Consider the following 13,933-nt stretch of genomic DNA (forward strand, 5'->3'; position numbering starts at 1 on the left):
AGATCTTGGATTCCTGCTACATGGTCAGTTATACGGTGTCTCACTCCCAAAATTCTACTGCTCTCTGTCAGCTAAAGTTGTAGAAAAGCAGAGGGGTCTTTTGCCTCACATATCACCAAAGAAATGGAGAGTAAAACTCTCATCCACAAATTTTTCTGTCTGCTAATCCACGAAGCAGAAAACACACATCTTCATAATAATGTCACTGGTGGGGTGTTCTAAGTGATTAATCTTAGAAAATAACTGAATAAGTGTGAAAAATGCAAATATTATTTTGAGAGACTTGCTTTTGGCCTACAGCTCCATCTCAAGGTTCAACTTACAATATAAATGTAAAATTCCCAGTATTTTTTCCCCCCTCACAAATAGAACATTTGCTGTCTTGTCGAATCTGTGTTGTCCTCTTTTGCTCCTTCTGTTAGAATAATCATGTTTTACAACCGTAGCTTTGGTGAGGATGAAAGTTTTAGCTAACACTTTTCTACCTGCTTTTAAGTGTTACTTAACTTTTTTTTAATATATTATAAAACCTTAGTATTATATGAACTTGCATAATAAAATATAAATATATATAAAACGTAATATTATAAAAACAATATTATAAAAAACTTATTTTTTAAAAAATATATTCTACATACAACTGAAGAGGAAAAAAATACCCTTTATTTGAAAAGATATCTTTCTGGTTTGTGATGTTTTTCATAAATGAGTAGCATTTTGATGTGCAGTAAAGTAAACTCCCAAAATAGACCTAAGTGGAGTGTTCTCCATTCTTTAAATGTTATACCCAGTTATAAATTATGGATGTTTTTATTTTCATTTACAGATGTGAGGCACTTATGCAACATTTTTTATTCAGACTCAGTGCTAGAATAAAACACAAACTCCTAACCTGCATCCACCTCACCCCCAGCTGACAGTCCCAAATAAAGAATTTCACGAAAAAATGTATCTGAGATGCATACACACTTCTCCCAACAGAACTAAAGATCAAACACGTTCCAAAGACATGTTTCTAAATTATTTGCATTTCAAACCTGCAGCAGATATCAATGTTTTAACAAAACAGGAGCAGTACTGCAGCATATTTCAAGACAATATTTTTCTTACCAACGGAGCAGTCGGGACCCATCCAGTTGGGATCACAGCTGCAGAGCCCTGTGTCTGACAGGTAGGTGCCGTGCCCACTGCACTGGTCTGGGCACTGGGCTCTGGGCAGCTCACAGTTCACTCCTCCCCAGCCAGGGCTGCAGAGACATTCCCCATTCACACACACGCCGTGGTTGGAGCACGTGGGATCCAAGCAATCCACTGCAGAAGAAAGCAAGAACAACGTGGGAAACGGTCAGTTCACACAATGTGATGTTTGGAAAACGTGCAGGCAAAGTGCTCTGAGAGGTTTGTGTCACTGTGACAAATAAAGGAGACTGAGGTGGTTCTTATTGACAACCTGGAGTGAGAATGGGGAAGCGAAGTAATTTATATTTTACATTAAATAAAACAAATAAACCAGGGTTTGACTGAACAATGACAGTTTACTACAGCAATGCTGTGGTGGGGAAGCAAAAAGACTTAAAAATAGAATTTAAATATATACAACAAGAGTTCCACATATTAGCCTGGAGACATTCTTCCGAAATACACTGAAGTTCCAATGACTCATGTACTGTACTTAAATTAAAAAGTAAGTTAATAAATTGCAGCTTTAAAGGATTTTTTCCTTTGGAGTATCTTCAGTACTGCTATTGTAACTATTAAAATGCTACAGCATTGTGAGAACAATTATGACAGCCACTTCAAGTACCTAGAAGTCAAAATACCAGTGGCTTTCAGCTTCATTTAGGCTTCTAATCATTCAGGTACTTCTGAATGTTTGATCCATGGTTCATTAATAGCTGAGCTGTGAAACTGAGAGCCCTAGTTACTTCAAACCATATTCTAACCAGCAGCTTATTCCTCTAAAAGAAATAAAAGCAGATACAAGCACGGATTTTATATTTTCTCAATCCAGAAACAACAGAGTAAGAAAGTGAAAAGAGTTATGACAGAAAATGATGCAATGAAATTTCAGTTGCTATTTCAATCCTGACAAATAAAGGAATGTTATGAGCTGCCTTTCAAATAAACTTTATCAATAAACTTTATGAATTTCCAAATTTTTATCTTATATCATGAATTTGTATAAACACACTGTGCTGCACTGCAAACACCAACACAGAGGCTTCACCAACTGCCTTTTGCTGTGGAATTGAGGGCCAAGGTCAAATTCGTGCCTTAAATAACCTGAATTCATCTCATGACTGGTATATATTAGCTCACAACAACAGGGCCAAGAATGATTGGCATTCTCTCTCACTGTTCCAGGAAGATCTGAGTTTATAATGAAAGTGATTTATCTCTCATCTTTTCCAAATTGATCCTTCTAAATTAAGGCAGAGACATTTTCACTCTACCTGATGGGAACAATACTTGATCTTTCAAATCTCAGCTTTTCTATAAACACAGAGCCTTGTCAAATTATTTTATGTAGTTGCAGAACATTTAAAGTAAGTATATAGATTAGATACAAACAGAGGATTGAGGCAGGCACAGAGATGCAATAACATGAGTTATCAGAATAGTTTTGATTTTAATTCAGATTACAGTAGTACAGGAATAAATTACTGTAAAATTTCTTACAAGATTTTCATTTTAATGATGACACTGGCTATAGTTTTGGGGGTTTTTAAGGTTTAAAGCTTAGCTACTGAGACAAGAAAATATTCAAATGCAATTTTGTATTTATAGGTAAACCAAGATTGTTTTGTGGTTCAGCTCTGACAAAAGTTGATAAATTAATAAATTGTTCTAAAAATATGCAGAATGCTTGTCCTGTACTGTTAGTCCTTCTTGGTGTTTAACAAAATTATAACCTGTCCAAAGTTTAGAATGCATCTTTCATACTATTTCTGTTGAACCCAATAGACTCAGAGCTGTGACAAAACAATTTGATTGAATAAAGAAGAACATAAAAACTTAGATCAATCTACTTTTAGGATGAAGGCTACTGCCCCCCCTACATTTAGACTATTACATTTTTTTTTAGATTGTGATGTTTTAATGGAAAATTTAGAAGGGTGATTGTGTATAACATCATATGTGGCAGGACAGCTACTTTTAGGAGATAATGATAACTCATAATGTACTCTCCTTGTCAAGAACGTATCATCTTCTCAAATGAAAGCACTAATGAAAGGAATGGAGAGCATGTGAAAAACACCACCTTCTGCTACAGAAATTAAGTCTTTCCTCTATCCTGAATTACAGTGCTCATACAGCTGAGACTTACTTCCACAGAACAAGCCTATCAATGCCCCCCAGCCTTGTTTTACAGGATAGTACACTAAAGACCTTTATCCTTTGTTCCAGACAAATATATTTTACAGCTGTTTTGTTCTATCATATGGGTAAGTAGCAGCTTTCAAAGTTAAACCTGAGGAGAGTTTTTACTTTGAGCTCCAATCTTGTTCTATTTTAATACCTGCTCTTAAGAGTTATCATCTCGGGCCAGATCCTCTGCTGTTAAAATCAGCATAATGTGATTACCTGCAATAGAACTGCACTTACTTATGCTGCAGAGGTGCTGGCCCTGAGCTGGAGGAGGGTTTACAATGGTTTTTAAGAAGGATTTATAAACGGACTGTCTTTGGTGTTTCAACAAAGGAGAACGCGCAGGTACGTTAGACTTGCAACTCAGGGCCCCTTGGCAGCTCAGATCATTAGAGCTCATTTAGTACTGGGCCCTCTGTAGATTTGACAAAAAAGGTACTGAAAGCAATTTATATCCTTAAGGACAAAAAAGAAGGTCAAGGAGTTTTCCAAACAATATGTACCACGAAGTCCCCAAAGAGCCATGAATTACACTCACGGAGTTAAATGTCATTGAAAAATGACTCGACCACGAAAGCGACAAGAAAACCACCCTTAACTTAACCTAATTTGGTGATTTCACTTGTCTCCCCACAAAACCAGATTGAATGAAGCCTGGCAAATACTCCACTTCATCTTGTGTGCAAATTTGTTAATAGAACAACAGTGTTTATGCTGCAAAAATTGTGCATCGCAAATATTGATTTTGGTGCCACTTTCATTTCAGGTAAATTGTTTGAACAATATGACCATGATGAATATCAGAAATAAAAAGCTATCTGGAAGACAAAAACGCTGACCCACTTGTTCTAATTCAATATCCTAGTTGGAAAATGGCAAATGAATCAACCTTTGCCGTTCCTTTTGGAAGTTCAGATCAATAGAGGAGATTTCATATATTATATTTAACTACACATATATTATTAGTATCATTCTGCTATTAAAAGGGTAAATTTTTAATTCATGCAAAAACTTGAAATAAAACTAGGTGATTAATTGGAGAGACACCACACCACAGTATACCCTTTTTCCTATAGCACTTGGAATTAATGTAAGAAATATGCACAAAAGAAATGGAATTTTAGGGTAGAAACATGATGGTTGTTTTTTATTTATTTTCAAATTAATTTTTCGACTTATTTATTGCCCAATGATATATGCAAAAGGTTATTTCAACCTTTCTTGTCATGTTATTGACCCCTTCCAAGTTTATAGCAAATACGTCCTGCCTTTGTAATCCATTTATCTTTTTATGAAAAAACATCCTTCCAAGTACAGTGTTGATTAAATAAAGTCTATCCTTTCATCTCAAATAGCAATTCACCTCCCAGAAAACTTAGCTGACTGACAATGTTTTGTAGTGGTCCCAGGTTTGGCTGGTGTTAACACAACACCTTTGTTCTATAAACTTTTCTGGTGCTGCAGATGTGTTTGTTTCTCTACTTTCAAACATTCACCTCAAGATAAACTGAATTAAGCACTACAGAAGCCTATTTCTCTTACAGGAGTCTAAGGAATCCAAGGCATCTGGCCCAAATCCACCACAGCCATTCTAGACAACTTAAAGCAGAGAGAGAATTCCATGGAAGTAGCTGGAAATTACCATCAGGGTGAGGGAGGAGCTGCTTGCAAGGTAAAATTTACAGAAGTAAGAAAGATCATTTTAGGCCATCTACCATAATCTGGCTAATAATACAAGCATTTTTATAACACAAAACGTGATTAAATGTATCAAGCTCAATGAGACCAAGCAAACAATTGCAGTTAGTACCTGAAAGAGAGCTTTTGCACTCCTGAGAAGAGATTGGATGTTGTAGAGCAAGTTAAAGACAGCTTTTTTCCATCTTCGATTTTGATGCAAATGATAGTTAAAGCAAGACATTTTAGATAATTTTGGAATATCTCCTATAATCTTACACTCAGTGTGAACTGAGAAGTATCAGTTCTAAGCAGACAAAAAGGACATTACAGCATTTTCTGGATATAGTTTGAAATGTAAGCCATTAAAAACAATGGAAAAACTCTTGACAACAAGTGAGTTCTGGATTAAAGCTGTAATAACCAGTGTTGGGAACCTTCAGTGGAGGGAGGTGACAGGAATGAACTGAACAAGCAGTTGTAGTGTTGGTAGTCCCACTAGTGAGGATCCTTGTGGTTTTTTTTTTTCCCTTTAGCACAGTAAGTTCACTCAGACTAATTCAAGATTTTGTCCTAAAGGTGACAACTGTAGTCCAAAAAATAAACCCCTTAGTGGTTTAAGTCTCCATAGTTTTCTTCCCTTCATTTTCTGATGGGAGAAACAGCTCTTTATTATAGGGTAAGATAAAAATCAATACACGTGGTGGACAGCTCTGCAACCCATTCAGAATATTCCAGGGAGACTCCTTAGTCCTAAAAGCTTGTCATCCCAGTCCTATCACTTTAGCACTCAAGCTGCTTCTCCTTTTGGAGGATTAATGAACTCTGGAATGTCATCATAACGTAACATGAACTACTACTGCCCTGAGGATGTGCCAAGGAATGCTGAACTGCCTGTTAGCAACTGTCTGGGGAATTAAATTCCCTTTTAAAACCATACTAATATACTTCAAAAAGAAAAGCAGTCCAATTTATGTTGTGCATTCTAACAGAAAACACTGTGAATAAAACCAGGACTGAGCTTAATCTATGACTGCATTTTGCAGGGTTATTTTGTTAAATTTGCTCATTCTACACACACAAGGAATTGGACACTTTAAACCTGGAAAGGTTTTCTGCATTTAAAAGACATTTTTTGTTCATGTGTACCTTTCTTAATCTTGTATGATTGCAGCTAACAGGAGTAATTTGCTCTACAATAACTCTGTAAGTCCTACAGTGATCTAAGTCCTTCAAATTTGTTTCATGAGCTTCTGTCTTAATAGTGATTGATACGTGTGCTTTGTATGAAGCTGAAGCTGTACAATTTTGTCTACCACTGCTCCTTTTTCCTCTGCATTTCACACCTAAATTGTTCAGTAAATACAATCCATAAAAAAAGATTTTTCTCTTCATTCTGAATAAAGGAATTATTCAGCTTTACTTGTGGCAGACACTCTTAATGCTGCAAAACAACATATGCAGAAGGCCAGAAGTTTAATCTGAACTTTGATAAATTGGTAAAATTGTGACTACCCTCTTTTACAATAATCTGCTACAGCAGCTTCATGCTTAGATTTTTACTCTGTTCTTTCTTTTCCCCCTGCTCATTAAATAATTCCAAAACCCAGAAAACAAGCTTACAACACAGAAAATAAACATGCTCACCTTCCTCACAGTTTTCTCCTTTGTAGCCCACGGAGCAGACACAGTTCCCTTCGATGCAGGAACCATGACCTCCACACGAGGGATCAATACACTGGCTGATGGGTACATCACATTCTGGACCTTTCCAGCCACTGTAGCACAAGCAGGTGCCTTTGGAGTATTGACCATTGCCACTGCACAGAACTGGGCAGGCAGCTGGAAAAGGGAACGAAAGGAAAACAGCATCCAGGGTCATGCACGTATTCCTGTAAAAGTGCACTAAAAATCCACTGCCAAATAGCTATAGATATACTCAAATATGTTAATTTGCTGGGGAAAAAAAATCTAAGACAATTTGCAGTAGTTCAGTTCTTCATTTCCCAAAGAAAAAATTTGATTACTATCTAATAAAGCACTCTTGGGTTGGGCATTCCAAGAATACAACTCCTATTCTTTATAAACTACTGATGGTATTTGGGATAACTAATGAGGCAGTGTGAAAAGATTTGAGCCTGACATTACTCTGCTTTGTTCCTTTAGCTAAAATTCAATTTTCACAGCTAGCAGAATACAAAACATTCAGTCCCCACAACATTTTATTCTATAGCATCTTTCTTCTTTCACAACATTTTTTAATGTAATGTCCCCATATTTTTTTAGATCCTTTGACTTTCAGTGTAAGAATCTTGAACACAAGCTTTCAGCTACTAGAAACGCCCCTTGCCACCAATATCCCTGGTGAACCTGGTTTCCCCAAATCCCAGAGTGACAGCTTTTACCCTGTGTGTATTGGCAAGAAAGCACCATTATTAACCCCTATCCCTCACCCTTGTGTTATTAAGGGGGTAAGACACATTCTGAGCAAATAGTCATTAATGCAAATGAAGTGAAGCCTATGAATAATAAAGGTAGTTGGCAGGTCTTGGGTGCCAGGAATCAGATGTTGTACATATGCAGAGCAATGGAAAGAAACAAGTGGTTTATTAAAACCCAGCTGCATATAAATGTTTCACTAAGGCCTATTCACACTCCTTTATGCCCATGTCTCCCTTGTAAACATGGCAATCTGTGATCCTCTGTGCCTGTCAAAGACTGGACGTGGTCCCTACCCAGAGAAATGGAAAAAATAACAGAAGAATAACAGAAAATGGGAGGAATTAAGTGAATCTTGGAGAAAAGGTACAGTTCTGTGCTCTTCTCTCTGATGCAGTTTGATAAAGACAGAAAAGTGTTTCCCTGTCTTCTCACCCTTCAAAGTAATTAGAAACTAACACCTAGTTTTACAGTGCCAAAAATACACTCAAAAGCAACTATTAATCATTTAAAGGTCCTAATGCCTTCTTGGCTTCTGTTATCCCTTTAACCTGGATGATCAAGAAGAACCCAAGTAATTGATTTCCTACAAAGAAATGTGTAATGGTCCAGTTATCCAACTTCTCCACTGTTCAGTCCTGCAACCCTTATTAATCTTAGCTGTCCCATTGATCTGCTGCAAAAACACATTTCAGGATAGATTTTTTCAGGAATTTTCTCATTTGAAATGGGAAAAAATTGATCAGACAAAAATAAATTCAGATTTCTAACCTGAAATGTTAGCTAAAATTTGGAGTGCTGAGAGTTATTTCAATTAAGACTACAGGTTGATGGGCCACATATCACACAAAATCTTTTTAGCCTATTTTTTTTCTACAGTAAAACAATGAAAAAATCAGTATGATAGAGTCTGGGGGTTTTTGCTACTGTTCCTGTGTCTCAGAGCCATATTATCCATCCTTTGGTGGCAACAGGACTTCATTCTACTGCAGTCCTGATGTTCTCTCTCACTGTGAGTCTTGTCCAGTTGCTTTCTTACCCACTCCAAAAATGAACACAGATTTGAATAAAATATAATTTCCAGCAGCAACATTTGCATTTCAGATGTGATGTATGTTCACTGAGTTCAGTGAAAAACATTTATGCTAAAGTTCTACCGGTTTTGCTTTTTTGCAGCTGGTTTCAGAGTTAAGTTTACTGAACCAGCTGGATTGAAATACCACACAGACAAACATCCATTATGTCCATACTGCACTCCAGGACAGCCTGCTCTACATCTTTTTTGCATGGCATCATCAAACACCCTTCCATGATATTACCACATGCTGAACTAGTAGCAACCTGAATGCTGTGTGACTATTCCTTCTGCCTGCAGGTATCACAGCTGGAGCCTGGCTCAGTTCCCCAGGGTTCACAGTCCTTCACTGCCCAGGTGTGCTGCTCCTCCTGCAAGTCACACAGGTGAGCCAGGAAGAAAGGGATCGACCTGGCACCACTTCCACTTTTCAAGCACAAAGACCTGGGGGCACAAACAATTCCTCTGTCCATAACTCTCCGTTTCACTGCTATTAAAAGGCTTGTTTGGGCTGACACTGACAGGTTTCCCCAAATCACTGGAAGAACAGCAGTCACTTCTTCCTGCTCTCTTTATTTGCCTGAAAAGGCAGCCTGTCCTGAAGACCTGCAGTAATCATGAGTGGCCAGTTCCTTGGTGCCATCTTGCACACCCTGACAGATTGTAGAGACCCTGGCCCTTTATTTGGGCCTCATTTTAACACAAAAATCTCCCTCTCTAGCACAAGACAATGTGGAGGTTAACCCTGCAGTCCCTCTGTTCAAGTCCCCCACAGAGGGAAGTAAGATTGTTATTCTCTGCAATGGTTCCAAGCCACTGCAGAGACTCAGAGCTGCCATTATTGATGGTTGCTCAGTGTGGATTCTCCAGCTGCACTGGGACACAGTTGCTTTTGCCCATCAAACTCCTCCCCATGCTGTGATAAAGCTGCATAGAAAGAAAATGTCCCAGGAAAGCTAAATGAATCCGTGGGCAGTAGACAGTTTCTTTGGACAAACCTCATCTGTTCAAGTGGTTACAAAGACAAAAAGTTAGAGTTGACTCACAAGCTGGATATAAGTGAGGAATAGCTTTTTTTGTGTTGTTGTTTTACAGGTCAATATGTCACTCACCACCTGAAAGGACTTCTGTTCTGCAAACCTCTCCTGTGGAGTGGAGTGAAAACTCAAATAAAGACAATAACTCTATTTAAACAGCAAAGTTCCTTGTAAGAGGGACTGAGCAGAAATAACTCCATTCCTAAAATAAATAAAAAAAGATAACCAAAACAACAACAACAAAAAACAACACAACCCAAGCCACTTAGATGTGACCACCCTAGATCTAGTGGTCTAGACCTATAACTCTGTGCCAGGCATCTGCTGTAAGATCAATTCTCTGCTTGCTTTGCCCCTAAGTCTCATTAAGCAATGGGCAATTGCAGTCCAGCTAAAGGAGATGTATATCTGCTGTTTGGAACTTGTCTATGGGAAGGCTGTTCTTAGCTCCTACTTTTGATCTGGATTTGCAGGGTTCAACTTCTGGGACACCAGAGACTGGCACAGGAGAAGAAAGATTACTAAATAGTGCTGGGTCTTGAGCTAAAGGGCTCCCACAGTAGATTTTTAGTTTTCCCTCACTCTGCTATGGTGCTCCAGGAATTTAAGTAAAGCTGAAAGCCATGTCACAGCTTTTCATTCCTCTCTTCATGCTTTTACCAGGTCAGAGGTCTTGCTATGGTTCATAAATCTATTCAATCCTTGTGAAGCTTGTCTATGAGTTGAACAGCAAACTGCCTTCAGTGGTTTGCCACTGCAATGTGCATTGCCACGATGTCACTGACACCAGAACTGACTCGGGACAAAAAAGAGAATCTGTCATTTAACCCTAGGGATGAAGTGAATACAGTTAAGATTAAGACACTTGCAACTTAAAGCCGCAGTTTAATCTACAACCCTCTGCTGGGGTTATTCTACAAACTATGTGAGTGGAATATCACTCTGAGAGTAAGAAAACTGACAGAGAATCTGGGTCAGATTTTGGCATCTCCAAGACTGCCATGCCACTAGGACTTCAGAAAAACACGTAAGCAAGAATGCAAGCAAGTGTGGGTTATAAGAAGCTGGCTTGTCACTGCTGTAATAAATGGTTCTTCCTATAATCTTTTATAGGCTATTCTGTGTGAGGAAGAGAGAATCAAGCTGCTTTTCCACAGAAAACTGGAACAGGTAGCCAGAAAAAGGTTTGCTACGCCTATTTGCTAGACCATGTTGCTGCAGGATGAGATCCAAACCAATCCACTCTAATTTTACACCCAGGCAGCTTCAATTAATGTGGAAACTACTCAAGAATCATCTGGAGTTCTTGTTTAGGACTGCTTATGTTTCTCTATGTGAAGTAGATGGCCCTTGTTCCAGGACAGGAGTGACTGCTCAAAGTCTGTTGAAGGAATGTGAAGGAAGGTGGTTTATGTAATGGAACAATCAAGTTCCATCCCATTTCTGTGGAGAGATAAGTTGCATATCTCACAGCAGCACTGTCAAAAAGTAGACAGAGATCTTCAGGAGTAGTTATGGCACACTCAAGCAAGTTAGGCACAAGGGTATACATCCTTAGTGAAGGCTGAATAAGTACAACAGGCATTACCCCTAAATGTAGTTTTGGTGATGTGATTCTGCCCTTTATTGGTATTTGAACAAAACCAGACTGTTTTTCACATGGGTGTCAGCTGATGAATGGATACTACAGACCCTTGAGCCCTGTAGGCTGCACACATTTAAGAACATCAATTAAGCAAGAAAGACAAACCAAACATCCCTCTAAAAGTTCTCTCTCCAAAGATTATCTTTGGAGAGTTATTTTGGAGTAATGTTGATATTCCCTGATGCATGAGGAGAGGTGATTTGGTAACAGCCTGTTCCACGTGGATGAGGAGAGGAGATGGCAAGGGGTAATGCCCAAATGGTCTGGCACCAAAAGCCACCAGGTTTCCCAGCTGCAGCCTGAGCACACACTCCTTTCACCCACCCTTGCAGTATTTACACACACATACTCACCAGGGGTGTTCTTCTAGAGCATGGCAAGGATAAGGATATCTGAGGAGTCAAACTCTTGGAGGCTGTTGCAGAACTCGGGTTAGTTACCCAGCTGCTTGCTTGAGAGGCCTTCCCCTGCTACTTGAAGTTCCAAACAGGATGTGAAGGCAGAGTTCTGGCTTGTTTCTCTTGTTGTAGAGCAAACACTACCCTGGTGCAGAGAGTCCTGTACCACTGGGATCTAGGCTGTCAGTTCTCTACTGCAGACTTTTTTCAGTTCCTCCTCACAAAATAGACAACCTGGTATTCTTCTCTTCAAAGATATTTGAGTGTCTGGGCATAAATATATGCAGACTTGAAAGGTTTTTGAACTTGCACCTACAATGCTTCCCTGTCCTGGACCAGGTCACAAGCAACGCCCTTCTATTGCTCTTATTTTGCAAGCAGCTCAGTTTTACATACAAATGTAGATTTTTGAACATGGTAGAAGAAGATTAGCTTCCTTTGTGTCATCTACAGGCTTAGGAGTCCTCCTATGTCAAATTTTTTTAATGCATAAACCACAGTATTTTGTGGGGAGATCCCATGGTGGGCTGGTGAGGGGAGTCACTGGTCTGGATGGACAAAACTGCTCCAAGGGGTAGTGTTTGAGTGAGGGTCAGAATGGTATCCATAAGGATTACAAGCCCTAATTTTGCACATAAACCAGTTTCTTCTTATCACAAGCTGGTGTTGAAAAAATGATGAGCTTTACTGCCTGTTCACAACGTAAACAGTACGGAAAATCAGGGCTGAGTGTTCAAATGTGAGTTTAAGACTGAACTAGCAGAGCACTTGGACATCATCTAAAGTGCCATCTAAAGTGACTGTTCCATCAAGATTATCTGAAAAGTTAGAACTCATGGAAGAACATCCCATGATTGATCACAGAATGAGACAAATTCATGGAGTGAAACTCTACAAAGGCTCCTAACCACAAAGAGACATCATCTATTGTAGGAAGTCCTAGCTCTAGAACTAAAAGAATTTACTAGAGAAGCAACAAAGACAGCTACAATTTTTACCCTTCCTCAACTCCCTGCTGCAGGCCACCATCATAGCTGAAACCATGGGTGAAATGGAATTTTGGTCTGAGCTTTACTTCATTAATATAACCTCTATACAAACACACACATTCAGAAAAAAAAACCACATACTGAAGAGACACTATTTATACTCCTATGTAAGATATATTCAGCCCTTGTTGAACTGTAGAGACCTAAGAGAAATAAAGATTATTTTTATCTGTAGATGATCCAGTTTAGGAGGAGGAAGTGAATTTCAGTCAGGAAAAATCACTGAACTGACTGGGCAGTTTTGAAATGCTCTTTGGGCAGAGCTGCACGAATTCCCAGTTACATGAGAAGTGAAATACACAACGGCATAATAAAAAATAAAGTTGTTCTTTGTTTCAGTGACCACCAGGAATTGTACTGAAGACAGATAAGAGGTCAAACTTCTCACCAATGAACCTTTCCAGTGACTCTTCTGGGTGCAGTTCCTCTAGGGGATGATTAATTCAGACTCTGTAATAGCTCACACTTGGACTTCCTTCTAGCAGAGATTAAGCTGCTACTGCTGAGAGATTATGCGAGGTTTTGCCAGTTTACAAAGAAAATGGATTACTGCTTTTGACAGTCTGATCTGAAGCCTATAAATGCACTCCAGGTCAGCTCCAAACTGGAGGAGAAATAGAGGAAATATCTAAAATAAATGTAGTCTACAGCTGCCTGGTTCCAAACACTTAATGAATATGAGCAGGGCCACATCGTACTGGTGTTTTTCTCTTTTTGGTATTTATGTTGGTGATGCATATGTGGCATTTAGACTACAAATGTTAATTTCTCTTCAATGGACAAATTAGACTACTAAGTCATCAAGTATGTTTTACTGATGCTAGACCTGAATCCTACTACAGTTGTCTACCAAAGCCCTGGATAATTTTAGTTTCACTCCAAAAGCTACAGCCAAGTTCCTGTTCTCCTAAGATACAGTCATACCTATTCATATATGAACAATCTTAATCTAAATGAGTTTAAACCCAAAGGAAATGCAAATATTTGCATTTTAGAAAATCAGCCCAGTTATTAAAAAAGTTAATTGCTGTCAACCTGATTCAAAATGTTGGCTCTAGGCTTTACACTATTATTATAAACAAAATAGTACTGAAACATTCCTTATTTTTTTGTTACCCATCCCTTCTTACACCAAGTATTTGCCCTTAACTATTACATGCCTTCTTACACCAAGTATTTGCCCATATTTCTAAAAATTATGAGACACGTGAATCTCTTATTTGTAGTCTGAAAATGCAATTATT

At 38.6% G+C, this 13,933-nt stretch overlaps 1 protein-coding gene and 2 long non-coding RNA genes across 23 annotated transcripts in view; 2 read left to right on the forward strand and 1 right to left on the reverse strand.

Moving 5' to 3' along the window:
- The window catches only part of TENM2 (teneurin transmembrane protein 2), a 1,078,265-nt gene that overhangs the window by 78,337 nt on the left and 985,995 nt on the right, over positions 1–13,933 (reverse strand). For all 21 annotated transcript variants that reach the window (XM_064671589.1, XM_064671588.1, XM_064671590.1 and 18 more), the window contains 2 exons: positions 6,694–6,888; positions 1,111–1,311 (listed from right to left, as the gene is read on the reverse strand). In XM_064671589.1, the coding sequence (XP_064527659.1) occupies positions 1,111–1,311; positions 6,694–6,888 (396 nt within the window). The remainder of the gene's footprint in view (positions 1–1,110; positions 1,312–6,693; positions 6,889–13,933) is intronic.
- On the forward strand, positions 1,261–7,870 carry LOC135422456 (uncharacterized). The gene is made up of 3 exons (XR_010434487.1): positions 1,261–1,344; positions 4,914–5,041; positions 7,764–7,870. It is a non-coding gene; the product is annotated as an uncharacterized LOC135422456 (long non-coding RNA).
- Positions 8,854–9,760, forward strand: LOC135422457 (uncharacterized). The gene is made up of 2 exons (XR_010434488.1): positions 8,854–8,946; positions 9,656–9,760. It is a non-coding gene; the product is annotated as an uncharacterized LOC135422457 (long non-coding RNA).

This window comes from Pseudopipra pipra, chromosome 15, assembly GCF_036250125.1.
Source record: "Pseudopipra pipra isolate bDixPip1 chromosome 15, bDixPip1.hap1, whole genome shotgun sequence".
In the NCBI taxonomy this organism is placed as follows: domain Eukaryota; kingdom Metazoa; phylum Chordata; class Aves; order Passeriformes; family Pipridae; genus Pseudopipra; species Pseudopipra pipra.